This window comes from Phoenix dactylifera, chromosome 6, assembly GCF_051530095.1.
Source record: "Phoenix dactylifera cultivar Ajwa chromosome 6, Ajwa_hap1_PhDact_Kaust_v1.1, whole genome shotgun sequence".
NCBI lineage: Eukaryota > Viridiplantae > Streptophyta > Magnoliopsida > Arecales > Arecaceae > Phoenix > Phoenix dactylifera.
In genome coordinates, this window is record NC_143195.1 from 29804712 (window position 1) to 29832603 (window position 27892).

At 47.7% G+C, this 27892-nt stretch overlaps 1 protein-coding gene across 2 annotated transcripts; it reads right to left on the bottom strand.

The window, feature by feature from the left end:
- Nucleotides 1–191: 191 nt before the first annotated feature.
- On the bottom strand, nucleotides 192–27892 carry PGM (phosphoglucomutase). Of its 2 annotated transcripts, XR_015988010.2 has the most exons (23): nucleotides 27456–27892; nucleotides 27295–27360; nucleotides 27156–27200; nucleotides 26984–27076; nucleotides 26784–26836; nucleotides 24988–25039; nucleotides 24825–24893; nucleotides 24264–24332; nucleotides 8763–8885; nucleotides 8616–8668; nucleotides 6586–6664; nucleotides 6433–6497; nucleotides 6283–6350; nucleotides 2879–2997; nucleotides 2694–2768; nucleotides 2468–2583; nucleotides 1962–2103; nucleotides 1728–1809; nucleotides 1601–1647; nucleotides 1367–1444; nucleotides 1155–1260; nucleotides 773–1055; nucleotides 192–652 (listed from the first exon to the last, which is right to left on the bottom strand). XR_015988010.2 is itself a non-coding variant. In XM_088723603.2 (22 exons), the coding sequence occupies exons 1-22, from the start codon at nucleotides 27675–27677 to the stop codon at nucleotides 988–990; spliced, it is 1890 nt and encodes a 629-aa protein (XP_088579729.2). In that variant the 5' UTR covers nucleotides 27678–27892; the 3' UTR covers nucleotides 658–987. The 2 variants fall into 2 exon arrangements, 1 of the variants encoding a protein (XP_088579729.2); XM_088723603.2 differs by lacking the exon at nucleotides 192–652 and having other exon boundaries at nucleotides 658–1055.

Below are 27892 nucleotides of genomic sequence, written 5' to 3' on the forward strand. Positions count from 1 at the left end.
CAAAAGAAAGGCCAAAGTTTGTGGTAAATCACAAGGTTGCAGTCATGTCACATTCTCATCCTTGAGGAAAGATTAGGAAGACGCTTTGCCATTAGGGGAGGCACAGTAGGACTTTTCTCAGTAATCCTTGGGCTGAATATATTCACATTCTTAATGCTCAGGTATCAAGAATAATAGAAATTGTTAATGCATACTTAAAGTGGTGTATGATTACTTGATGCATTAGCTGAAGCAAATTTTCACAACGGTCAGTTAAGAATGTAACTAAAGATCACATTGTTATGAGGACATACCCTTGAGAGCCACGCAAAACATATGTGAATACAAATCTTATACATCACTGATATTCTGGTAATTTAGCACATCAGAAACATGAAACATCAACCATTATTTCATGACAACCAACGCAATAACTATGGTGAAACTGCAGGGGAAAGCACTTCAACACTTAGTACACTCAGAGAAGTCACCTAGCTGGACTTGCCCTAAACCCAGTCACAGCAATTCAGGTAATTCTGTAGTGTATCCAATTAATGCCCTCAACTGATATAAACATTGAATTGCAGCATTTGTTGCTTGCAAAGCTGGAGTTGCATATGAATTTGCACTTTAGAGCAAACCAAACACCAAGAAAGCCCTGATTGCAGGCAGCCTGGGTACAAAAAGATAGGCATTTCGCATTCCTTTCAATTTTCTCTGATTGTATTAGGACACACAGGACGAGAATGATTGGATATAAGTGATTTTCAAATAGAATATGAAAAATATGCACCTTCTCTTATATTTACATGGGCACTGCTTCCTCTGCAACAAGCCTACCCCCCAAAAAGGCACCTGATTGATGGTAACATATAAATAACGAAGTGATGTGCAAGCCAATGAGTCCTGCATCGTGCATTGATCCTATAAAATGATATTTTTTGGGGGAAAATGGACTCTCCATCATATACATAAAAACTTGGCATAATCCCGAATTTTTCTGGTGACTTATGTAATAACTGTGGGCTTCTCCCTGCCAGTGAACTCCTTTAGCTTTGAAATTGATAATGCCAAATCTAAGACACCATCAACAGTCGGTAAGTCCTTTGTTGCATAATATAGTGAAATAACTAAAAAAATGCAATTAACTAAAATAGCAGAATTAAACTACAAACCTATCAAGGGGTTCAATGCTATCTGTGCATCCATCTCATGCTTGGAGACATCAGGCTCAAATTGTTCAATATAAATGCGTATAGTTGCACCTGCTGATCCAGTGCCCTGGCAACACGGGATAAATTGCATTACATAACCTGAACAACTAATTCATTTTGATTCAGAAACAAATGAGAAACGTGAAGTTAGAATGTTTTGAAACAATGTCTACCGATAAACGATATATAATCCTTGATCCATCTGTAAATACAAAGCGGAGGCCTTGCTTCAATGCTACGCTGCCATCTACCTGATGTATTGTTAATTGAAGGTTAAACAATTTGAATCTACAGAAACATGTAAATATTTTTTAATTTTAATTTTTGTTTTTTCAATTAATGAGCCTAAAAGTGATGAAACTTAATATGCAGTCAGCAAAGATGAAGCCTTGTGCGGAGTAACTCACTGGATCAGTATAGCTAAAGTCATCAGCAAATTGAAGGGTATAGTTTCCTGCACCAGAAGCATGAGTACCTTCCGTTAAAATGCAAATAAGCTAAATGAAGTCAATTTAATTTTATACGAAGACTTACCATATTTTTCTCCAAATTGAGCTTTAGAAATCAGGTCCCTCAGGTACTCCATCATTTGATTGGCGCCATTAGATTCACATTCCTGAATAACAGCAGCATTAATATCAGATCATTGTACGAAAATTGGACTGCAATTGATATAGCAACAGGCACAAGCAGTGGTTTGCAGCTAAGGAAAAAGACAGTTGAAACACTGACTTTGTTATGTGTTTTGAATGCCACAACTAACAATACCTCGTAATCATATCTGGAAAAGAAGTTCCTGCCGTAGGTTGCCCAGTGCTCCTTAGCAACATCTGCAACTGAGATCAACTTCTCCCCGACCTTCTTGTCCTTGTTTTGGTAAGCAATGATCGAAAGCCAAGCCAAGACAGCCCTGCAAAGTAGAGTTGCATCAACTGAGATGTAAGCATCAGAGTCAAAATTACCTTCCATAATCAATATTAGAGAGTAAACTTTTGCAAATGACTCAGCAAACATAGGTAAAGTAAATGAAGCACACAAACGCGTCAATATAACGAGGCAAGCAATCTAAGGCAGAAGGCATTGATGTAAGCATGACAAACTTAAAACTTAGGAAATTTTACAAAATTCAGCAAGGTCCTCCATCAATTTTTTTCCCGCTTAAATCCAGAATCTTGATCTTCACATTAGTTATACTGTCCACAGTGACTTTTGTTGTGTTTAAAAAATTGAGAAATATTCAAACACCACCGAAATTCTTCTGACGCAACACTTACCATATGCCATCCTTCTCACGAATGTGATCGGATCCTGTTCCAAAACTTTCTTCCCCACAGATAGAAATCTTCCCTGCATCCATTAAGTTCCCAAAGAATTTCCATCCAGTAGGAACCTGCATGCAGAAAATTTCAACTCAGAAGAAATTTTGACGGGCCAAAAAGCAACCTAATTCTAAAAATCAAATGGAACTGACAAAAACAACGAGTCCGGAAACTTTAAAACCTCAAAGAATGGAAGATTCAGTTTTGCCGCAACACGATCAAGAGCACCACTAGTTGGCATAGACCTGGCAAGACCCTGAAAGACACTTTGTAATTAGTAACTGGAAGTAGAAATACTTGATAGAGGTATTTCACTACTTTCCCAAATAACAACAAAAAGAACAATAATAAATGCATGCCTTTTACCTTCGGGCCATTTTTAAAGTAGGGAATGGCTGCCTGTGCATTAGCTGCGATAATTGCAACAGAATCTGATGGCGTAATGAAAAAGCCTCTTCCAAGAATCATGTTTCTATCACCATCACCTGAATATGACATTATAAATTATTTATTATTAATATTGCACCTAGTTTAATATGATCGAACCTTACTCATAATATAATGGAAAGCTACTAATTATGACCAAAAAGTTAAAAGTGGTTCTAGAATGAGCATAACATTAAAACCAAAAAGCAGCAAGTCTAGTAGATGACAGTGTTAATGAAGGAAAAAAAGAAAAAGATAAATAACTTGTTACAGCCATATACTTTAGCAACACAACTATAGGTCTCATTAGAAGTGCCTCCTGAAAAGGATTGTTGCGGTGAAGTCATTTAAAACCCTTTTGAGGGATGGATACATAAGGCAGCAATGTAATAAAGATGAAGGATTGCACTGCACAAGACACTGACTTGTTACAGCTGAGTTATTCAGATTGGAATAATAAAAATCAAATATATCATCAAAACATAGCCAGTCACCTTGGGGGAGTTTTGACGTGTCCTTTCCCTACCTAGAAGTCCTCCCATATGAAGGGGTTCTCAAAGGCAGGTACGTAACTCTTTTCATGGTTGGTGTGTCAGAACTCTGAAGGCCATGAGATACCCAGATATGTGAATATACAAGCATGCGCGTCCATACATGTATCAACAACCCCAGCTTCAAAAACTCGTTGCACTGTTTTTTGTTTGCCCCATCTATTTTTTGCTTTGACGATTCATTATTTTTATGTTATAATCATTTTTTAGTTTCATTTTATTTTTCCTTGTTCTCATCTTTTTCATCCTGAAATTGATTTTATATCAACCATGACCAATATGTCTAGGTGCAACATTCAACTAAAACAACTACATATATCTAGTTCTCAGACCTCTGTGCTCTCTTCTTCGAAAGAATTCTGTTCAACCATCCAGCGAATTCCTATAAATGGTCTAGTTGTGCTAAATAAATAATTCAAAATCCCTGCTACTTGCATTAGCCATTATTTATCTTCAGCATACATTATCCAATAGTATCAAACAAGGTTCGCTGAACCGATACCAGGAGGGTACTGCTCGATGACCGGTTTGCAACAGTACAGATCTGTACTATGCCATTCCAGGCATATCGACAAAGAGAGAGCTGGAGAGGGAGAGAGAGAGAGAGGAAGAAAAAGAGAGAGGAATAGAGAGGAAGGGAGGGAGCAAGAGGGAGGGCAAGGGAAACCCTAACCTTAGCCCGACCCAGAGAGGGAGGGAGAAACAGGGTGGGAGGAACTTACCAGATGGCGGGGGAGGGGGAGGGGTTATTGGAACCGTGCCAGTCCTCGACTGGAATTGGCCGATTCAACACATTTCGGCAAACCTTGGCTATCAATAAATACACCTTCACAAACTTCAGTTGGTTGAATTTGAGTATTAAATTACCGGTACCACAATACCTCCACTGGTTAGAGACTGGTCTGGTACAGTGCCAATAGACTACCGTATCAGCACTCGGTTTATGGTGTTGACCCATGTGTTAGAACCATGTTATTGTGTGTGTTGCTCTATACTTGCTATTAGGGTTAGGATTAGCCCGATGCCGAAAAGCGCAATACATTGAACAATTATGCAACTAGGGCTGAAAGCGGGTCGGATTATATCCGACACTATCCATTTTCGTATCCAACTTGGGTCGGATTCGGATACTATTTTTTTGATCCAATCAAATCCGGATAGTTGGTTCAAAAATCTTTCGGATACAGATACGGATGCCGATACACCTGGCTTTTCCGAATTCGGATCCGAATCTGGATATCTGTATAACAAAAGTAAGTGAAAAAAAGAAGTTAAGTTAAATCAGAAAACCAATTAACTAATTAATCAAACCTAAACTAAAAGGAACCCAAATTAAAATCCTTCGATCACCCCGCACGCCTGAAAGGTTCAAACCTCTCGTTTGTCTATTTTGTCTCTTTTTCCTCTTCATCGTCTTCAAGCAACTAGGGTTTCGAAGATTCCATCCATTTCCTAATTTCCACCCGACGATTGCAACTGGAGACAGCCATGAGACGCCTTGAAGGCATGATATATCCTTTATGAAATTGATACTTTTTATTATTGATAAATGCTTGTTCAAATTACATTTTTTTGATTGAATCTTTTCTTTATGATCATGTCTTTATTGCTAGTTTCATCATTGAATTTTGCTCAAATTTGATTAATATCTGAAAAGGTATCTGATTTATATCCGTATTCGGATAAAAAAAAGTGAATATGTTTAATATTCGATTCATATCCGTATCTGTTTATAACAAATATGGATATGCTTAATATCGGATTTGTATACATATCTGTTTAAAACAAATATAGATATTAATTTTAACATCCGTATCCATATCAATATTCACTGAAGAATATGGATACAGATTTGGATATATCAATATCCGATCCATTTTCAACCCTAAATGCAACTAAGTCGTATCATCATAGCATGCACAAATCTATGCTACAAGCATGCTACTTCTTTTCAATTTTTTTATTTTTCATAATTGTCTTATCCAAAAAGTAGAATAGTTATATAGGACAAAAATTATAGGGCATTGTAAGTTGATGTCTAGCCCAAATATATCCAAAGTCATACCGAATGGAGAAAGTTTTGCAGTCTTTCTCGAATTCGGTGACTTTCAAACATCTAGATGGCAAAGATGTAAAAAGAAAGGAAGAGGTGAGGGGCTTACCTTCCCTGGAGCTGCTTCTAGATTTGGTACAACTTCAATCCGCATCGTATCACCCAGAACCATACAAAATGAAACTGTCCTCACTCTCCTCTTCTTACTCTCGTTCTCCCATGCCATCAAATGCACCTTTTCTCTCCAAAACTGCTCGACTTTTTAGCGTACTGATGGTATGGGCCAAATGTCAAAATACCCCGTGCTTGTAAAACTATCTGGTGCAATACATGGGGCCAAATTTGTGATTGGTCAGTAGAAGCAACTTACAAAGTTGCTCTGCTGGGACCATTATAACTCCAACAAGTAAATAATTATTGTTATTTCTATCATACAACAGCTGTTGTAATGGAATAACAGGCAGATAACATATATTTGTGTATGGTGCGTGAGTGTCAGTATAAGTATCCTCTGAATCCACTATAGTTACAATGTTATAACAGCCATTATTTTAAAACATGGTGAGTATCAAGAAAATAACACAAACATTAGCAATGTATCAAACTATCCCTCCTACTATCACATATTTACCAATGGAATATGATACCACAAGAGAATGAAGAAAAAGAGAAAGAACCTACATAAATATGTACATCAGACATATTTGCAATTATTTCTGTTTTACTCATCTTACACATACCATCACTTGCAGCTCCTAGATCAGGTGCATTCACAGCATACATAATGTTAACCAGATCTTTAGCATACCTGCGCCAGGTGAGAGCAGCATATCAGAATACAATAGGAATAAACAAACTTCAAGACAGGATTTTTCCTTTTTTTCCCCTACGTAAGATTAGGGTCTGGATGTCCATGCCCAAAATCTTCTAAAGGCACTCCATTTGAAATGCAATCCTGCAGGACATGGCTAAAATTTAGAGAAAAGAATGTAACCAGCAGTAACTAATATAGCTGATATTTCCAAAGGAAATGCATATCAAACCGGACTAGCTCCAAGTCGATCCACAAAAATAGGTTTTGCATATGCACCAGTCACCGCATGCATGGCATCAAATATAAACCTGGAATATTGCATTAAAATTACTTAAACAATCAACTACGTTTTCCGTGGAAAACTAACAATATTCATCCTGAAATTTGGAGTCAACTTGCTAATAGTTTTTTTAAGGTTGGAAAAACACAAAATCTGAAATCTGATTTTCCTTCTTTTTATTTGGGACTCAAATTTGAGATTGTCTTACATCATGCATCTGGTCAATCTTAGGAATAATGTTGTTTGTCTCATCAACCAAAGTTCTGCTCATCCACATGATATGGTTAGGAAGGATGCCATAAGAGAATGATCTTGAAAAATCAGTGACACTATCAATGTGAATGACCTTAATGGCTTAATCCATATTAAATCATCATAGATGCAACAAATATTAGCTAGACAATACATCAAGTAGATCCGAGTGGATCAAGAAAATCAATGTTAAGCAAATAAAAAGAAGTAACTCATACAAGGCAAGAATGGAGGAGTTCAATAATGGGTAAAGACCTAAATACACTAAATGAGATGGGGCAGGTCAGTATTTGATAGGCATCACACAAACAACTACCTAGAACAAGTATTCTATGATGAGGGCCAGCAATATAACTTAGATGATAGTGCCAAAGATCAAAGTTCAAATTTCAAAAACATCTTTCAAATGAAAAAGATTGCAGCATCTTTCAACCAATTCTACTTTCATATATACGAGTATGAGAAATCTAATTTCTAAAGAAAGAAGGGATATGCTAGACATGGAGGCACTTAATATTGAATATGGGAGTAACAAATCCATGTTGAGAAACAGATGAATAAGATCTAGCTACCATGTGAATCCAAAAGGTATAATGAAACAGACAGCCGGTAAAAAGAGAGCCATTAAATGCCATATGATAAGTAGTGATACTGATGCACAAAGGAGATCAAGAGAGTACACAAGGCAAATGGATTGGAACAGAAACTCCTAAAAAGTTTTGATGAACATAATGATTATGGAGTTGTTGAAGCAGAGCATCTGCTATGGATATTAGGCAGGTTGAGCAAAGCTCAAAGTAGATAGAGACATGGAGTCTTCTTAGTGACACCTACAAGCAAGAGCAGATGAAGGCATATCAATTTAACCTACTTCAAGACCATTTATGGAAGTCTTCCTTAAGATGAACCAAGCTTTTACAATAGCCAACATGTGAAAAGCTCGAGGAAAGAGCCTTGATACCAAAAAAAAAAAGAAACAAGAAACATTTCTGAGGCCAGATGCATGAGGAACTTGATTGGCATAAAAATGTCTTTCTTCATGAGCATTCCAAGAAATGGGCACAAATATGTCCTTTCCACCAAGCACTCAAGGGATATCTCATCAAAGTCAAGCAAGCTTACAGTCAAAGAAATAAAGGACACTTTATATAGCAATCATACGATATCAAGATCATTACAATTGACATGACGAATGAATATTAATTGATATGAGATAGAATACTGCACTTCTTCCCAAATATGTCAAACACCTTCATAGCATGTAACAAAAACAAGGAAGCAACACCATGTTAAAACACAAACTTCTCTCCTTTAGATCATATTAACAATTAAATTAAGCAATAAATATTAAATTAACATGGCTACAACTAACTATGGCATAACCATGATGGACATCAGAAAGTGGTGGCAAGAGAAGTTCCAAAGTTCAAAGAAAGAGCAGTAGCAGAGGATGTGATAAAAATGGGATACCATGTACAGTCCATCAGTCATCTCCTTGAGTCATGCACGTAACTTTCTTTGCCATGCATGCTTCACTACAGACATGGTAGACTAGTACAAGTCTATCAATCATAGTCTTGAGTCATAAAAGTAACATTTAGTGCTGTGTTTGCTTGTAGCAAGCATACCACTAAGATAATCGAGGTGAACTATAACACAAGACAAAATATTCTTCATCATATTATTGAAACTTTGGCTCTATAAAGTTTAATATAGACAGCATATACCTGAAATCAGGTCGCGAAAGAAGACCTTTGAGAAGTTGAAAATCAAACACATACTGCAAAATAAATAAAAAAAGAATTTAAAAAATTACATAGGTTGAAAGGAAACATGTTGAATATTACAGAGTAATTTGCTTCTTGAATTTTTACCTCCATTAACTCCAAGTAATCAGAAACAGGATCTATCACCTCTACACTGAAGCCACCAGAGTTTGTAACTCCTAGACAGGAGAGGTCAATATCTTGAATATCTGCTATTTTTATTTCAGAAATCTGCAGTTACAAAGTTAACAGATTTCAAATACAAAAAGATTGACAATTTTTTTTTACAAATTAGTTAATATGATGCTTAAGGTCAAAAACATAACCATCCATCCTTTTTTCCAACTTTTGGGGGTCAGTTATCAAACAGATTGTGTACTATGTGACTGCGTACTATAATTTAAAACAAAAATTACAAATTAAAGGCATGTGCATTAGCAACCAATCTTACAATAAGTACTGAAAAATGCTAAGTTTAAAGCATTTGAAGAGATAAATTAAAAAGGATAAACTAGGCCTGTATGAACTAAGAGAGTGTAACAGCTGCAGCAGCATCTGCGCCAGCAGGTCATCTGTTCGCTCAAGATACATGCCTCGAAAGAGGGAGGGGGGAGGAGGGAGGTGCCAAACATTTGTGTTACAATACGTGTAGCAGGAATTTTTCTCCAAAAGGGCAATGTCCGTGTGCAACCCTTTAATGTGATACTACAATACAATGAACCTGGCATTGGCCAGCCAAATATGATGAACTGGAGATTCATGCTGGAGCTTCATCCTTTTCTTGTGCATCCATACGTGAGCCTGTACTTGCACAATTATAAATTACATCCATCAAAATATTAGAGAAAAAGACTTTTCCACATTCTCTTTTTGTCTATAGCCAAAAAGGGTTGAAACATGTGCAGCCAACAAAATCATTATTCTGTTGGCTGGAAATGATTTTCATATTGATTGACACTGTGGGTAGTTTTTTTATACTGAATTATCAGCGGTCTTAAATCTGTACACAAGCCCATTAACCTGATAGTCTTGACTTACTTAAAAAATCATATAGAAGTTCATGTTGGACTTGTTCCATTCCCACAGTCAGAGATAATATTCACTCAATGACAGAAATCCTACCAATGCATAATTAAATATACCTGCTAATATATTGTGAGATAAGACACTATCACAACTGTTACGGGGGAACTAAGCCGCCATGCTCCACGTGACCGGCACGCGCGCCCATGAAGACTACGGCTGTCCTTTGATCCAGCAATCCGACCCCGAGTCGGACATCTTCGGCTCCACAGCCCGACCTCGAGTCGGCTGCCCTTCGATCCAGCAGTCCGGCCCCGAGTCGGACATCTTCGGCTTCGCAGCCCGACCCCGAGTCGGCTGCCCCTTAATCTAGCAATCCGACCCCAAGTCGGATATCCTCAGCACCGCAGCCCGACCCCGAGTCGGCTGCCCCCTGATCCAGCACTCCGACCCCGAGTCGGAGATCTCTTGATAACGACAGGCTGCTTCCCAGAGGCACGCCGAGGCCTCCTGCTCCACTACTCCCTGCAACGGCTGTATCCGATGCTGTTCCACGATCTCCTGTATCAGCCGTACAAAGCGGAACTCCACTACGCCCTGTCATGGCCGTACCCAGCGCTGCTCCACGACGCCCTGTAACGGCCATGTCAGTGGCCACTCCATCGCGCCCCACGATGACAAACCCCCCTGAGAGACCCCCCAGCCAGGTATATATGCGGCTGGGGGGAGAAGGGGGGGTAAGCAATATCTTCCAGAGCACTCTCTTGCTTGCTATTATCATCTCTCCTCCTCCTCCAATCTCCTCTGACTTGATCGTCGGAGGGCCCCCGCTACCCCAGTGGTGGTGCGAGGCTTGCTCGCAGGTTTCCCAGTGGAAGGTGGAGCGTAACCAACACCAACCAAGACAACTCAGACGGAACTCCGTTCACACCGCTGTGTCAATCGTTCTCGGTTTGGACCACCAGCAACAGTTGGCGCTAGAAGGAGGGCCTGATCTCAGAGCGATCGTAATGGCACGGCGAGGTGGTCGTGGAGCTTCCAATGCCTCCGGTCGCGGGGCCTCTCGCGCCTCCGGCCGGGAGGCCGCTGCGTCTCCAACACATTCTCAGCAACACTCCACCATTCCACCCCCCATTCAGATGGTCGAAGCTGCTCAGTTCGACCAGTTAGCCCAGCAGGTTCGCACCCTCGCGGAGGTAGTGCAGAACCTGCAGGGTGTGATGTCTCGAGCGCCACAGCGGGCCCAGGAGCCGCTGCCCCCCGAGCGCTCACCTGTCTTCCTCAACCCGCGCTCCTTCCTCTCCCATGGGGAGGAGCGCCGGCGCGAGGAAGGTTCTCGAGCACGGTCCATTCTGCCAGGACCTTCTCATCGAAGCTGTGCGGGGTACGAGAGGCGGACCCGGGCGCGTTCTCCGACCCCCCAGTCCTCGAGGGGCCCGCACTCCAGTCGGTCCCCCTCGCGCCGCTCCTTGTCTCCCACCCACCGGTCGCGCTCCCTGGACCGGCGGGTGGACGATCTCCACAGACAACTCCAGGTCCTGAAGGGCCACTCCAAAGATCTCTTCGCCGACTTGGAGATCTCCTCCCAACCGGCGCTTGCCTCGAGGATCCTGCGGACCCCAAATCCGCCGGGATTCAAAATGCCGGCGATCGAGCCCTATGACGGGGCGGCGGACCCGCGGGATCACGTGGAGAGTTTCAGGACTCTTATGCTCCTCCATGGAGCATCAGATCCCCTCCTCTGCAAGGCCTTCCCGGCGACCCTCCGTGGCCCAGCCAGGGCGTGGTTCGCCGGCCTGGAGGCTGACTCTATCCAGTCCTTTGACCAGTTCACTCGCCTCTTCATCAGCCATTTCGCCGTCAGTAGCCGGCGGCGATTGATTTCCGACTCCCTCTTTGATGTCCGGCAAAACGAGGGAGAAAGCCTGCGGGATTACCTTACCCGCTTCAACAAGGCTACATTGGAGGTCCGGAACCTGAGCCAGGAGGTGGCTCTCTCAGCCCTGAAGCGTGGCTTCCGGAAGGGCAGACTCACCTTCTCCCTGGACAAACGCCTGCCGCGGAGCTTCCAGGAGCTGTTGTCTCGGGCGAACCAGTATGCAGACGCCGAGGAGGCAGCCGCCCACCGGAACAAGGAGGCCGCCGAGGCCCCTCTAAAGCTCGGGAAGAAAAGGCGAAAAGAGGCACCCCAGAGGAGGAGCCCGACGCCTCAACATCGGCGCAGAAGCCCGTCACCGGCGAGGAACCACGGCGCCCCACGCCCTCGTTCTCCGCACCGACGCTTCAACCGGTACACCCCACTCCTGGCCCCCCGGGCCCAGATCCTTATGGAGGTCAAGGGGCGGGAGAACCTCCCGGTCCCGAGGCAGATGAAGAAAATCCCTGGGAGGAGGCCCTCTCGGGCGTACTGTGAGTACCACCGAGACCACGGCCACGACACCGAAGACTGCTTCCAGCTTCGGGACGAGATCGAGGCTCTCATCCGCCGAGGGCGTCTCGGTCGATATGTAAACGACCGACGTCCCCCCGCAGACCGGCGTCCGGCCGACCCGGCCCCTCAGGAGCCTCGGGAGCAGAATCGACCCGTCGCGGGCGTAATCCACACCATCACTGGGGGCTGCTCTCGGCCCGTGAGAAACGCAGGGGGCTCGGTGGAAGCATCAGGGGTGGCCGTCGCGAAGAGGCAGCGGGTCGGAAATGTAATCACCTTTTGTGATGAGGATGTAAAGGGGGTTCAGACCCCCCATGATGATGCCATGGTGATCTCCCTCACTATGGCGAACTATGATGTAAGGCGTGTTCTTGTGGATAGTGGAAGCTCAGCTGATATTTTGTTTTACGAGGCCTTCCAAAAGATGAGCTTGTCCCGACAAGTGTTGCACAAAACATCCACCCCCCTCATAGGATTCACTGGAGACGCTATCTCGGCCGAAGGTGTCATTGAGCTGCCTGTGACTGCGGGCGTTGCACCCGCAGAAGCCATGGTGCGGCTCGGGTTCTTGGTCGTCCGTGTTCCCTCGGCCTACAACGCTATCCTCGGACGACCCGGACTGAACGCCCTTCGCGCGGTAGTCTCTACATACCATTTGCTAATGCGGTTCCCCACGGCGGCCGGGATTGGAGAGGTCCGAGGTGACCAACCGACCGCACGGCAATGTTTCCTAGCAACTCTCAAAGGGAAGAAGCCCGTGGAGGCCCTAAGCGTCGAGTCCCTTGACGCCAGAGACGAGGTGGCTTTGCGGCACGGGGAGCCGGCCGAGGGTGTGATCGAAGTTCCCCTTGAAGAGGGTCGCCCGGACCGTACGGTCCGGATCGGTGCCAACCTCGACTCGGAAGCTCGGCTCAGGTTAGTGGAATTCCTCCGAGCCAATGCTGATGTATTTGCCTGGTCGGCGGCCGATGTACCCGGGATCGACCCGGAGGTCATTTCTCACGCCCTCAACGTCGACCCGACCCACCGACCAGTAAAGCAGAAGAAGAGACACTGTGCCCCGGATCGGATCCGGGTGGTCGACCAGGAGGTAGACAAACTCTTGGATGCAGGCTTCATAAGGGAGGTGAGCTACCCCGAGTGGCTGGCAAACGTCGTACTTGTCCGGAAGGCGAGCGGGAAGTGGAGGATGTGCGTCGACTACACCGACCTGAACAAGGCGTGCCCCAAGGATAGCTTTCCGCTTCCACGGATAGACCAACTGGTCGACGCGACTTCCGGATATCAGCTGCTGTCTTTCATGGACGCCTTCTCCGGCTACAACCAAATAATGATGGCTCCACAGGACGAGGAGAAAACTGCCTTTATAACAGACCGGGGGCTGTACTGTTACAAGGTAATGCCCTTTGGTCTGAAGAATGCTGGCGCCACTTACCAGCGCCTCGTCAATAAAATCTTCAAGGAGCAGATTGGCCGGAACATGAAGGTGTACGTGGACGATATGCTGGTGAAGAGTCGCCATGCAGACCAGCACATTGCGGATCTGGAGGAGACTTTCGCCACCTTGCGGAAGTTTCGCGTGAAGCTGAACCCAGCGAAGTGCGCCTTTGGTGCTTCGGCCGGGAGGTTCCTCGGTTTTATTGTCAACCAGCGGGGGATCGAGGCCAACCCGGACAAAATCAAGGCCATCCAAGATATGTCCCCTCCGACCAAAGCGAAGGAGGTTCAGGAGCTCGCTGGAAGGGTCGCCGCGCTCGGACGATTTGTGGCAAAATCGGCCGAACGCTGCCAACCGTTCTTCAAGGTGTTGAAGCGCCCGAAAGACTTCCTTTGGACGGCCGAATGTCAAGTGGCATTCGACCAACTCAAGGAGTACTTGGCGTCTCCTCCCCTGCTGTCCAAGCCGCAAGAGGGGGAGATGCTCTACCTCTATCTGGCGGTCTCCCCAACCGCAGTCAGCGCAGTACTGGTTCGGGAAGAGGCAAAGCTCCAGAAGCCTGTGTACTACATCAGCCGGGTCCTACGGGGTGCCGAGACGCGGTATACGAAGGCGGAAAAGATCGCCTTCGCGCTGCTCACCGCGGCCAGGAGGCTTCGCCCCTATTTCCAGGCTCATCCTGTCACCCTCTTGACCGATCAACCACTGCGGCAGATCCTCAGCAATCCTGAGAATGCGGGACGGCTGGTGAAGTGGGCAGTAGAACTTGGTGAGTTCGACATCCGCTACCAGCCCCGACCCGCCATCAAGGCCCAGGTGCTCGCGGACTTCCTCGCTGAGTGCACTGTGCAGGAGGCGGAACCTAGGCCGCCGGAAACACCCAGCCTCGACCTCCCAATCTGGACGCTTCACATTGATGGGTCGTCGAACCCCGAAGGTGGAGGGGCCGGGCTGGTCCTTACCAGTCCCGATGGAGTGATAGCCGAGTATGCCTTGAGGTTCGGATTTCCAGTGACCAACAACGAGGCGGAATACGAGGCCCTAGTCACAGGACTCAAACTCACCAAGGAGCTCGGCATCCGGCGTCTGAAGGTCTTCACCGACTCCCAGCTGGTGGTCGGGCAGGTCCGAGGGGAGTTCGAGGCTCGGAGCCCGACCATGCAGAGCTATGTCTGGAAGGTGCAAGCACTCATTCCCGACCTCGGCAGTGTTGACATTCAGCAGGTCCCAAGAAGCGAAAATGCCAGGGCCGACAGGCTGTCCCGCTTGGTGGGCGCAGACGCGCACAACTTGTCAAGGGCGATCTACCTGGAGACCCTGGATGCCCCGAGCATCGGCGAGGCCGGAGCGGTGATGGCGATTGATCCGGAGCCATCTTGGATGGACCCGCTCGTTGCCTACCTCGCCGAAGGGATCCTCCCAGAGGACGAAAATCAAGCTCGGCGACTCGTCATGAAGTCCGCCCACTACGTACTCTATGAAGGGAGGCTGTATCGGACCTCGTTCACCGCCCCCCTCTTAAGGTGCCTCCGCCCCTCGAAAGCGGCCTACGCCCTCAGCGAAGTCCACGAAGGCATCTGCGGATCGCACCTGGGGGCTAGGTCCTTGGCGCATAAGATCATGAGGCAAGGCTATTATTGGCCTACCTTGTTGGAGGACTCAAAGGATCATGTGCGGAAATGCGACGCCTGCCAGCGCCACGCCAACGTCCAGAGAGTCCCTTCTGTCCCCTTGGCACCAATCACGGCACCCTGGCCCTTCGCCCAGTGGGGAATGGATATCCTTGGACCATTCCCCGTTGCTTCAGCTCAGCGGAAATTTTTGATTGTTGCAATCGACTACTTCACCAAGTGGGTGGAGGCAGAGCCGCTGGCCACTATCACGGAGGTGCAAGTCCGGAAGTTCGTGAAGAAGAACATCATTGTCCGATTTGGGGTACCTCGGGTCCTCATCTCGGATAATAGGCGACAGTTCGACAACAAGCATTTCCGTGACTTCTGCGAGGAGTTCGGGATCGAGCATCGGTTCACATCTGTGTCGCATCCCCAAACCAACGGCGAGGCCGAGGTCACAAATCGGACAATCCTCCAAGGAATCAAAGCGCGAATCGGTCAGACGGGGCAAGCTTGGGTCGAAGAACTCGAGAATGTCCTTTAGGCGTATCGGACCACGCATCGGACCCCTACCGGGGAGACGCCTTTCAGCCTAACCTATGGCACGGAAGCCGTTGTCCCCGTGGAGCTCGGACTCCCCTCACCTCGGGTGGCCGCGCACCGACCCGAGGCCAATTCGGAACAACTCCGAGGGAACCTGGATCTCTTGGAAGAAGCGAGGGAAATGGCGCAGGTTCGGATGGCGATGTATCAGCGGAGGGTGGCCCGATATTACAACTCCAAGGTCCGACCGAAGCTTTTCAGAATCGGAGATCTGGTGCTAAGGCGAGCTAAAGCATCTCGACCTGCGGAAGGTGGGAAGCTAGCGCCAAATTGGGAAGGCCCATATAAGGTTCGCTGGGTAAACCGACCTGGCTCCTACCAGTTGGAGGCCCTAGATGGTCGAGAAATTCTAAGGAGCTGGAATTCCGCTAACCTGCGGATGTATTACCAGTAGAACGACGATGCCAGAAAGACAGTTCAAAAATGTATAACACTTTGCATTTCAATAATTTCTGGTTACAACGGCGTGCTCGTGTGATTACAAGGAATTCCCAGAGGGGAATTAGGGTGTAAAGAAAGTAAAGAAGAGGTGGAGACTCCGAGGAGCTGAAGATCTGGGATCCCGAAACCTCCGTCTGAAGCGGTTGCAATCCCGTCGGAAGTGGGTGCTTCCAACCGGAGGCGCCATCGGCGTCTCACGAAAGAGACGAAGAGCCGGCGCGGATGAAGAAGAAGTGGACGAAGGAGAAGTCCACACTGCCTCCAACCGGAGGCGCCATCCACGCCCCACGAAGAGGATGAGGAACCGCCGCAGACGAAGCTCCCGCTGCCCCCAGGGGAACGCCGCCTCCAAAGGATATTCCGATCCTCCCCAGTGTCAGAGGAGAGAAGGAATACGAGGGAGAAGAGCATATGGAGGCGCGGTCCCGGATCGAGCGTCTGGTGCAGAGCTCAATCGGGAGGCTGAACTTCAAGAAGGGGAGATGTGATCCCGGATGAAACGCCTAGAGCGGAGTTCCGCCGGAGAGACCCTCCTTGCTGATCCCAGATGAAACGGCTAGTTGGCTGAAGTCGCGAGGGGCGCGCCTCCCGTTCCTTCGGCAGGAGTCTCTCAGCCATGCGCCAGAGAGAAGGTCCACGATCCATGGCAACTTGAACAGCTCCGGCTTGGCAAACTCCATCGCACCTGCACCTGTATTTATAGCCAAACTGCAGCCCCCCGGTCGTTCCGATGCGGGTGGCTCCCATAAATGCGGACGCATTGAATCCGGAGCCGTTCTGGCTCTCGAGGCGTATCTTCCCGTGATTTCTTAAGCGTCATTCTCCTTAATCGCATTCTTTGTGCAGGACACTCCGGGTGGCACGTACCCCTAGGTCCACATATCTCCGCTCGCGCCCAGGCCGCATCCGCCTCGAAGAACGCGCGCATCGCGGCCGCTTAACTGACACTCCTCGCAAGCAGCAACTGGCGATCTGATTTCCCAGGTAACGCATCAATTAGCGTTTAATGCCCTTCTGGTGTTCCCCAGGCAACGCTTGGAGAAGAGGAGAAACACGATCGCAGCTGGCCACGGAGAAACCCCGTCGGGCTGCAAGCGACAGGCGCATGGCCAACGAGCGGAATTTTCCGAGGCACGGCCCTCGGATGCCAGGCTAACCCGATGATCATCCCGGGAGCAGACTAGCCTGAAGCCCCGACCGGTCGCCTCGGCTTGCGCCAGCCTTGGCCGACCAACGAGCGGAATCTCACGAGGCTCGGCCCTCGGATGCCAGGCTAACCCGATGATCATCCCGGGAGCAGACTAGCCTGAAGCCCCGACCGGTCGCCTTGGCTTGCGCCAGCCTTGGCCGACCAACGAGCGGAATCTCCCGAGGCTCGGCCCTCGGATGCCAGGCTAACCCGATGATCATCCCGGGAGCAGACTAGCCTGAAGCCCCGACCGGTCGCCTTGGCTTGCGCCAGCCTTGGCCGACCAACGAGCGGAATCTCCCGAGGCACGGCCCTCGGATGCCAGGCTAACCCGATGACCATCCCGGGACCAGACTAGCCTGAAGCCCCGACCGGTCGCCTTGGCTTGCGCCAGCCTTGGCCGACCAACGAGCGGAATCTCCCGAGGCTCGGCCCTCGGATGCCAGGCTAACCCGATGATCATCGCGGGAGCAGACTAGCCTGAAACCCCGACCGGTCGCCTTGGCTTGCGCCAGCCTTGGCCGACCAACGAGCGGAATCTCCCGAGGCTCGGCCCTCGGATGCCAGGCTAACCCGATGACCATCCCGGGACCAGACTAGCCTGAAGCCCCGACCGGTCGCCTCGGCTTGCGCCAGCCTTGGCCGACCGACGAGCGGAATTTCCTGAGGCCTAACCCTCGGATGCCTGGCTTAGCGCCGGAAGAATTTCCTGAGGCCTAACCCTCGGATGCCTGGCTTAGCGCCGGAAGAATTTCCTGAGGCCTAACCCTCGGATGCCTGGCTTAGCGCCGGAAGAATTTCCTGAGGCCTAACCCTCGGATGCCTGGCTTAGTGCCGGAAGAATTTCCTGAGGCCTAACCCTCGGATGCCTGGCTTAGCGCCGGAAGAATTTCCTAAGGCCTAACCCTCGGACGCCTGGCTTAGTGCCGGAAGAATTTCCTGAGGCCTAACCCTCGGATGCCTGGCTTAGGGCCGGAAGAACTTCGAGAGTCAGGAGTCGGCAAGACGCTGCCAAGAGTTAAAAAGAAAAAAAAGAGGAGGACGAAAGCGAGATGAAGAAACATTCGACTTGTATTAATTTTCATTGTTTCAGGGCCAAGGCCCATACAATTTGGCAAAACGCCGACATACAAAAAAAGAGGACAACGAAAGGTACAAGAGGTCAGCTTGGAGGAACCCCCGGGTCGGGAGCGTCGGGCTCATCCGCAGGGGGTAGGGAGGCGGTAGGAGAATCAGCAGGCGATGGCGCCGGAGAGGAGTCGAGAAGGGAAATCCCGCTCAGGTCAACTTCGGGGTACTTAGCCGACACCCTTGCCAGGCCCTCCTCGAAGCCTAAGATGAAGGATTCGGACCCCGCGTCCGACGCGTCACGGATGAACTCGTCAGACTGACGATAGGCCCGTACCGCCTCCGACATATCACGGGTGAACTCGGCGGACTGACGATAAGCCTGTACCGCCTGGCGCCCGATCTCCGCACTCTTCTCGGCCAGCGCCGCCTCTGCTCGCTCCGTAATCTGAGCCTTAGCCTCCAAGACCTTCGCCACAATCCGGTCTTCAGCCTCGGAGGAGACCCTCAGCAGATTAGCCTGAGCCTCCTTATGCTTCGCCTCGGCAGCAGTGCGAGCGGCTTCAGCTTCCTCCAGGCGCGAACGGAGCTCTTGGTCGTTCGCGCGGGACCTCTCCAAGGCTGACTCCAATTCGCCCAGTTTGGCTTCAAGAGACCGGGTTCGGTTGCGGGCGCTGTCAGCAGACCGCTGAGCCTTCTCCCACCTCTCTCGATAGTCCGCGACCTTCCGGGACTGCTTTTCAGCTCGTTCCTCCGCCTTCTTAACCCTGCTTTCGAGGCCCGAGGCGACTTTGAGTTGCTCCCGAGCTTCCAACAGTTGCTTCTCGAGGGCGGCGAAGCCGAGTGCCCGCTCTTCGGCCTCCCGGAGCCTCGCCTCGAGGTCCCCGGTCGTCCTGCCCGCCACAGCCTGGCCTCCCTCTTCCACTGCTTTCAGTCGGTCCTCGGCCTTCACCAGAAGCCCCGCCTGTTCCTTGTAGCACTCCTCTAGACGGATCATGTACTGGGCGAGCTAAGAGATAGGAAAAGTGAGGGCGTCAGGCGGAGAACAACAGAGCTAATAAATGGTGAAAAGCGGCCAGAAGAACACTCACCGACATGAGACAGACGCAGCTGGCAGCCCCGACGTCAGAGACCCCCAACTCCCGGACCCGCCGACGGTCCTTCTCCAGCAGCACTGTTTCGATGAGGTTTCGGGCGCCATCGGTAGTGAAGGCCAACCCCGATTTCTTCCCGGAGCCGGATGGTGGTTCTGCAGCCTTACCCTTATCCATCGCCTGGGGAAGAGTCCTGCTGATTGTGCTCGGGGCGGGGGTCACTCCAGGAATTGATAGGGCCCCGCTCGGCCGGGGCCTCGGCGCGTCCCTCCTTGAATCATCAGGAGCCGGCTGAGTCGAAGGCCGGGCCGGGGACCGATCACGTCCGACCCGTCCGTCTTGAGCGGGCTCGGATGATACCTCCGGAATAGCGGCAGTCTCACCACCGGAGGGCTGATACAGCGTCAGCTGCCGGTCCGTGCCCACGGCGTCTCCCTGATCGGTGGGCCCGGACTCGTCGGTCGGCGTCGGAGGCACCTCCTTGCGGGACTTCTTCGCCGGCGGGGCCCCGCTCGGAGGAGCTCGTTTCCTCCTCCGGACCGCTTCCAGTAGGGACGACCTACCAACAGCCGGTCCCTTGTCCGACCGCATGACGTCGTCAATCTCTGCAACAAGAACGAGATGGTCGAGGGCTGAGAAACCGAAGGAAAGAACGAGACGAAAGAGGAGAAAAGAGTCAAAAAAGAAATGGTAGCGGGCTCACGGTCGGTGGGGACCGAGCTCAGACCGACATTCACCAAGGTATCCTCGGAAATAAGGCGGGCCACCGGGGGGAGCTGGCCCTCGGCAACCAACCCCTTCAAGGCGGCCAAGCCATCGGATTCCTCCCTCGACAGTCTCGATAGGCCGATCGGGGACTTCATCGGCGTCTCCCAGGTCGCCCTGATTTTCCAAGAGGGATCTACATCGATGAAGAAGAAACGCTCCTTCCAGCCGTGAATGGAGGAAGGAGCCTCTTTGACGAGGCCGCACCCTCGCCGCGCCGCAAAGCACCACCACCCTTTGTCCTGGGGGTGGCCACTCAGGCTGTAGAATTCCCAAAAAACATTCAGAGTGGCGGGAATCTCGTGCATGCGGCAGAGAACCTGGAAGACCGTCAGGGCACGCCACGAGTTCGGCACCAGTTGCGTCGGCGCAACTCTTAAACCCCGGAGTACCTGCACGACTAAGTCCGAAGGGGGAAAGCGGAACCCGGCCTGGAGAATGCCCTCATTGATGGCGATCTTCCCTGGAGGAGGATGGGACATCCTCTCCTCAGGCCCCGGGAGCGTAACGTTGCAGGCCTCGGGAAGGTGGTACCGAGCCACGAGTTTGTCTAAGTCTTCGGCGACCAGCTCCGACTTAATGTGGTCTGCTCTCACTTCGCCCATTCCTAATGGCCAATAAACCTACGGTCAGGACGGGGACAAGAAGGGGGGAAAGACCGGGACGACTGGGGTACACTAGTACAAAAGGAGAAAGTATGGAGAGCCCTAAGTAGAAGAATGGGGTAACTCACCGGAAGAGAAGGAAGAACGGCTCCGAGAGCGTCAAAGGAGAAGCAAGCGAACAGTCCGACGGCAACAACGGCAGCGCAAAGGAGAAACTCGAAAATGTCTGTAAAGAGGAAGACGGACGGGGGAGGGCCCCCGGTTAAATAGGCGGAAAGGCGGGTGATGCCTCGATGACGCCAGAGGACGCCTGGCCGCCGAAGGGTCGCTCGCGCCCCAAAGGCGAATCGACACCATTAAGGAAGGATGTCCGCCGAAATCCTCAGACTGCCAGGTCAGCAACAACCGCCATACGCCATAAAGAAGGCGGGGAGCTCGAAGCGCACGCGCCTCTCCGAGGGATGGCGGCAATCTCGAAGCATCACTCCCTTCACCCGTTCCCCTTCTGGTTCCAGGCTCGGAAGTGGGGGGCTACTGTTACGGGGGAACTAAGCCGCCATGCTCCACGTGACCGGCACGCGCGCCCATGAAGACTACGGCTGTCCTTTGATCCAGCAATCCGACCCCGAGTCGGACATCTTCGGCTCCACAGCCCGACCTCGAGTCGGCTGCCCTTCGATCCAGCAGTCCGGCCCCGAGTCGGACATCTTCGGCTTCGCAGCCCGACCCCGAGTCGGCTGCCCCTTAATCTAGCAATCCGACCCCAAGTCGGATATCCTCAGCACCGCAGCCCGACCCCGAGTCGGCTGCCCCCTGATCCAGCACTCCGACCCCGAGTCGGAGATCTCTTGATAACGACAGGCTGCTTCCCAGAGGCACGCCGAGGCCTCCTGCTCCACTACTCCCTGCAACGGCTGTATCCGATGCTGTTCCACGATCTCCTGTATCAGCCGTACAAAGCGGAACTCCACTACGCCCTGTCATGGCCGTACCCAGCGCTGCTCCACGACGCCCTGTAACGGCCATGTCAGTGGCCACTCCATCGCGCCCCACGATGACAAACCCCCCTGAGAGACCCCCCAGCCAGGTATATATGTGGCTGGGGGGAGAAGGAGGGGTAAGCAATATCTTCCAGAGCACTCTCTTGCTTGCTATTATCATCTCTCCTCCTCCTCCAATCTCCTCTGACTTGATCGTCGGAGGGCCCCCGCTACCCCAGTGGTGGTGCGAGGCTTGCTCGCAGGTTTCCCAGTGGAAGGTGGAGCGTAACCAACACCAACCAAGACAACTCAGACGGAACCCCGTTCACACCGCTGTGTCAATCGTTCTCGGTTTGGACCACCAGCAACAACAACCATCATCAATGATGATGAGTTGATATTTTGAGCCAATATTTTAGACTTCTCCTTCGTTTGGCAAAGTTTAAAAAGCAAGTACAAAAGGTCTGTTGCAACTTCTGAACTACATGCTTAAGGACACATGTTGAAGTGCCAATGTCATTTTACAACTGGCTTGGGCTCGTTCCACATAGTAATGCCTCAAGCAACAGCTCAGACTAGGCCTCACATACCCAAGCTTGGGCTGTTAGTACCAAAATCCATAGCTCCAACTGAACTTGGACTTAAGGTCTAATATAAGCAACTCATCCTTGGTTTCAGCCTGGAAATAGCTTAAATTGCAAATGCGAAAGTCCAATCCGTACTTGGTAATATTTGAATTTGTAACATATAAGTATCTAACACCAGATCTAACCATTGGGCTGAGAAAAGGTTGCCTGAACCTGGCCAAACTTCAACTTGGGTCAGACTTGAGCCCAACCTAGCCCACCGAAACCTTAACTTCACCATATCCAAAATGCAGATCAGGTTAAGAACATCACAGGCTGGCCCAACTCGGCATACAAGATCATTTAGTGTCACAATCAATAAAGTACATAGCCAAAGCAGTGTACAATCTGTATTCCATTTAGCAAGGAACAGAGCGCAAGGGGGAATGGAATGAAAGAAGGGAAGACTCTTAAAAATGAAGTAAGTGAAAGAGCTTTGACAATAATTCTATATTTATTCATGTAATGTCTAATGAAATTTTTATTGTCAACATTATAAGTGGTAATGTGATAGATCATTAACCATATTAAGTAAATTAGCATCTTATTTAGCAAAACTTTAATAGATCATGATCTGTCTTATTCGATGACAAATTCTTAGTATCTAGTGAAACTTTAACCATCACTTGAGCTCTCTTCATGCTGTCTTTATTTTCACTGCAACTTCAAGCTTAGATGTGGACTAGACTGGAGTTGTGACTGATTATTAATCTATTTCTGATTACTGCATCTTCTTTGGAGATTCTTTTTTTTCTGAAATCTGAGAATCAAGATTTGATATTCTACTAAAATGTTGAAGAAATCACGACATAGCCAATACTCTCGATATTGTCTCAAGCAAGGTCTACCATACAAACCGTATCAGAATGCATCACACCGACCGTACCATACAGCTATTGTACCGAGGTTCAGTTTAGTATATAAACCGAACAGGTCCATACCGGTCCAAACCAATCAAAAGTGCTCCATACCGTCTAGTATCAGCCCAATTCAGACAGTACCATGGCTAGGAGTAAAAAAAAGTGTTGGAAGCCTGTCTTAGTACAGGATGCATATCGTAGTAACCGTACCATATCACAATACTCCATTGACCTAGCAACATACTGTTATGGCTCTTGGTACCAATTTTGTGACCCTTATTCTTAAAAAGCCTTTGTACCGACTTCCTGTATCTCAATAATGATTGTTTTATACAAAAAGCCAAAACCCAATGTTCTATAAGCATATCAACCATGCAGATATTAATTTCTACACCATCAGACACCATTGGCTAATCAAATGTGCCTTCTCACCATACGTTTCCTCCAACCTTTGGCCTTGCTGGTCCTTTCAGGAATCAATACTGCACATTATTCCTATTTCCTTGAGAAATCTGTCACATGATCTGCTATGAACTGGTGAAAGGTGCTAGGGCTAGTGAATATACAAATTATTCTTACGTTAGATGTCCATGATGGGCCATAGTACTCTTGTAATGTTGTAGCAGCACTATATTTTATGTATGTTGAACTCTTTCTTACTCTATTAAGACTGGTTCCTATCTCCATTCAAGTCGATACTAGATAACACAAACCATGCAATGTTTGAATCAGCAATAAAAAAATTGTCATACATCATGAATTGCAGTTCAGTTATTGGGATTCAATTACAGTAACAATGCAACAAGGAGCATAGCATCATACAAGATATATCAATCTTAATATAAAAAATGAAAAGAGGATTTAGATGCGTACAGAAAGAGTGTTCCCATATATTTTGTCACTAATTGATTCGGGTGCAGGTTGACCGCTGCTGTAATTAAACTGAGGATAAATGGCATTAGAAAGAGTGACTGAATGGCATATATTGAAAGAGAAAGCAGAAGACACACATATCAGTCAACTTTAAGCTAGAGGCATTGCAAATGACTATTAAGATTTAAAAAATAATTCTTGGGAGAGAATGAGTGAGTGAGTGAGAGAGTGACTTGGGAGAGGTGGGGGAGGGAGGGAAGGAGTGAGTAAGTGCAAGAGATAGAGAGAGAATTTTTGCTTTAAAGAATAGCTGTTTTACTTGGTTGATTATTCAGAGAATTTTAATTTCCATGTTGATGGAGCAAGTTGTTCTGGGAAGAGTTCAACAGTATGCTAATTCAATCAAGATTGTTGTCAATCAAAAACAAACAGATATGGGAACAGAGTGGCAATCCAGTTTATAGCGGCACCCTTTTTGTAAATTTAAATCAGAGACCACCAGATCCTCTCTCGTAACAAAATAAAAAGAAAACAATAGTGCACAGTGGTAACAAACTTCACCTTAATGCCCCAATCATATTCTGGTCCACCAGGATTATGGCTTGCACTCATCACGAAACCACCATTGGCCTGTCAATAAATACAGTTTAACAGAGGCAACAAAACAGAGTGTCTACGACACAATCCGTAATGCAGAATATATAAAATACAGATGCATACATACCTTTTGTTTACGAATCACAGCAGAAACAGCTGGAGTCGACATAAGGCCATCCCTGCCAGTACAACACCCTGAAATCAGATTCCAGTTTTGAAAATGTAAACTCAGGTTTGGAATTGCGTAACTCTGTTGGAAAAAACAACCATTCATGGAGAAATTCAAAAATTACAAACTTGAAATGGCATTTACAATTATAGTAATACTGTAGTTGGCAACAGAAAATAAAAGGGGGGAATGAAAAATACCAGGGTATTTTAAACTGACTGCTGCTATTTTTAGCTTTTAGAGTGGTAGTTCTTACATCTGCCCAAAAAGAGGGAGTAATGATAGACGTGTAGGTCCTCCATGTATTTAGATGAAATTGGGCCAGGACATGGGCCCATTTGTTGGTCTGCCGTGATTCTTAAGGCTAACATGGCATTGTTGCATATACATCTCCACATTGATTTTACACTATTTTAGAGCATTAATTCCTTGAATGAAGAACAACATAAAACATGACAGGAATAAAACATAATCCAAGACACAGTTTTCCTTTATTTTTATAAGTAGAAGAAAAAATTATATAATAGTAGATACATGTCGTTATAAACATAATACACCCAAATGCAACTTGAAGATATCAACCATAGTTTTGAGAAAATATCAGTTAGTCTTTCTGATATATGACTGAATATAACATGTCCTTTCCCTACAAACATGAGAAACATCAAGCTTAATAATGCAGCATTTTCCCTTAGAAGAAATTCTATTAAGACCAATATTAACAATTGTAATGTACCAAGAGTGATGACTATGTACATGTAAAATGATTGAAATATGATCTCCATACATCACCTCAATCGAGATTAACAGGGCGAGAATTTCTCATGGAAGTCTTAATGGAACCAAAATATTCCAATATTGGAGTCATTGGAATTGTTGATATTATGGAATTCTTGAAGCACTTCATGTAAAGATAATTTCATTTCTAGACAACTCATTTTCCATACCATGATGACTCCTAGAAGCAAGTCACATTGTAGAATTTTCTTTACAACTTGTACCCATTAGGAGGTAAAAGGCAAGTTTTCATTTACTATAGAAATAGCAGTACAATTGTTTGATCACTATGTAACTTTGTGCCTTCCATCTTCCTTGATAATGGCACTAAGTTCAGAGGGTAGGGAACTAGTACGATTAATTTGAAGAAGCAGCACATCCTTGAAACTCCGAGGGAAATCTTAACAAGAAAGTCAGCAGTTCAATTTCTCTCTCTCCAGATACAAGGCACTAAAATCAACAAATGAGGAAGACGGGATTTCCAGGTCCGTTACAAGCCACAACTTGACCTGGCAACCATGTAGTGGTCTAAACTAACGGACTGTATTAGGTGAAAACACTTCTGAAATTCTACCCAAGCAGTAGTAAATATTGATCAAAATAATGCTAAGGAGATCACCACCCCATAACCAAGAGCTTGTGATGTAAAGTAGCCCTTCATAAATGATATCTATATGGAAGATTGACAGCATTTGAACGATCATTATGTGACAAGAGTTATATTCTTTATCTCCCAGTTGTCTACATGAAAATAAATAAATAAAAAAAGAAATCAAAAAGATGATGCGGAATATGATTGCCATGAGGCCGTCCACTCAAATGGTGGTTGTGACCTAAAAAGGAAAATGAATTAAACTTTCCAAACCCAAAGTGAGATTGAGCTCCACCGACACTTGCTTTTCACCAGTTTCTCCATTTAATTATATATTGTCAGGACAAACCAATTCAGAATCTGAATTCAGATCTTAATCACTCACTTGCCAACTAGAATTTTTCCAACACCATTCCCTGCAGCGATCTTGATGATGATCTGCATTTATATTGAATTACAAGAAAAGTCCAATCAGGAACAAACAAGAGGAATCAAAAAAAAAAAAAGGCGTCTAGGTACAGATGAAAGAATAAACATCGACAGCTTTCCCCAGTTACCCAGCATTTCAAAAAAACAGCAAAATACCTGAGCAGCCTCTCGATTAAAGTAGCGACCATCACCTCCCAACACCAGCAAGCCTCCTTTGTAGTCCTCCGGCGGAAGAGAATTAAATAGCGCCTGTGCCACTTACAAAAATCATCAATTTCCCATCACCATTTGACGCAATTGCCCATAGAACATAAGCAGTCACCATTACCTGAATCCAGTTTGCCAGATAGTTCTCCTGCTGAAAAACCTTAACCTAAAAAGCAAAAGCCAGATTCCATTCAGATACACTAAAAGATCGCCAGAAAATTTAAAAGGAAACAGGTAAAAAAAACACTCTAAATAAAAACCTTCTTTCTCAGGCCGCTGGTCCCGGTCTTCTGCCCTTCGACTGGCTTGGTGGGGACCGATTTGATCTGCAAAGGGGAAAAGAAAAAAAGAATAGAAATCAGAGAACAGAAGAAACAAAGAAGAGAACTTTGTGGAGGGAACAACGAGATGCGACCAAAACCTCGAGTCCTTCGGCGGTGGAGGGGGTGGAAGAACTCCTCACGGAGAACTGCGGCGACGCCCTCCGCCATGAAATCGGGGAAGAGAGCGGCTTCCGAGGAAGCGGAGAAGGCCGGAGAGCTAGCGATGTCTTTGGTGCCGCCGCGATCGGTGGGGAAGTGGTGAAAGAGGAGAGGTTCAAGGGCGAGAGGAGGCTCTCCAGTCCGAGGGTGGAAGCCGCCATGGATCGTTCTGGAGCGCTGGAGCGCTGGATACGGGCCGAGATCAAAGACGGGGAGTTGGGGAACGGGATCGGATGCGGGGAGCGGAAGAGCTTCGTCCCGTGTGGCGCGCGAAACTCGAAGGAGGAGGAAGTGGGCTGCTCGCCACGTGTCGTCCAGAAGAGTCTTGAAATCTCGCAGCGGTGGTGTCTATCCCTTCTGCTGCGGTTGCCAGGTG

What these genes read in the sequence shown, in the direction of transcription:
- PGM (XM_088723603.2), bottom strand. Translation starts at nt 27,677, where the DNA reads ATGGCGGCTTCCACCCTCGGACTGGAGAGCCTCCTCTCGCCCTTGAAC. An exon ending in CCAGCGGCCTGAGAAAGAAG is followed by an intron (nt 27,201 to 27,294) that starts GTTTTTATTTAG and finishes TTTGCTTTTTAG; the next exon opens with GTTAAGGTTTTTCAGCAGGA. An exon ending in AATATGATTGGGGCATTAAG is followed by an intron (nt 24,333 to 24,824) that starts GTGAAGTTTGTT and finishes ATTTATCCTCAG; the next exon opens with TTTAATTACAGCAGCGGTCA.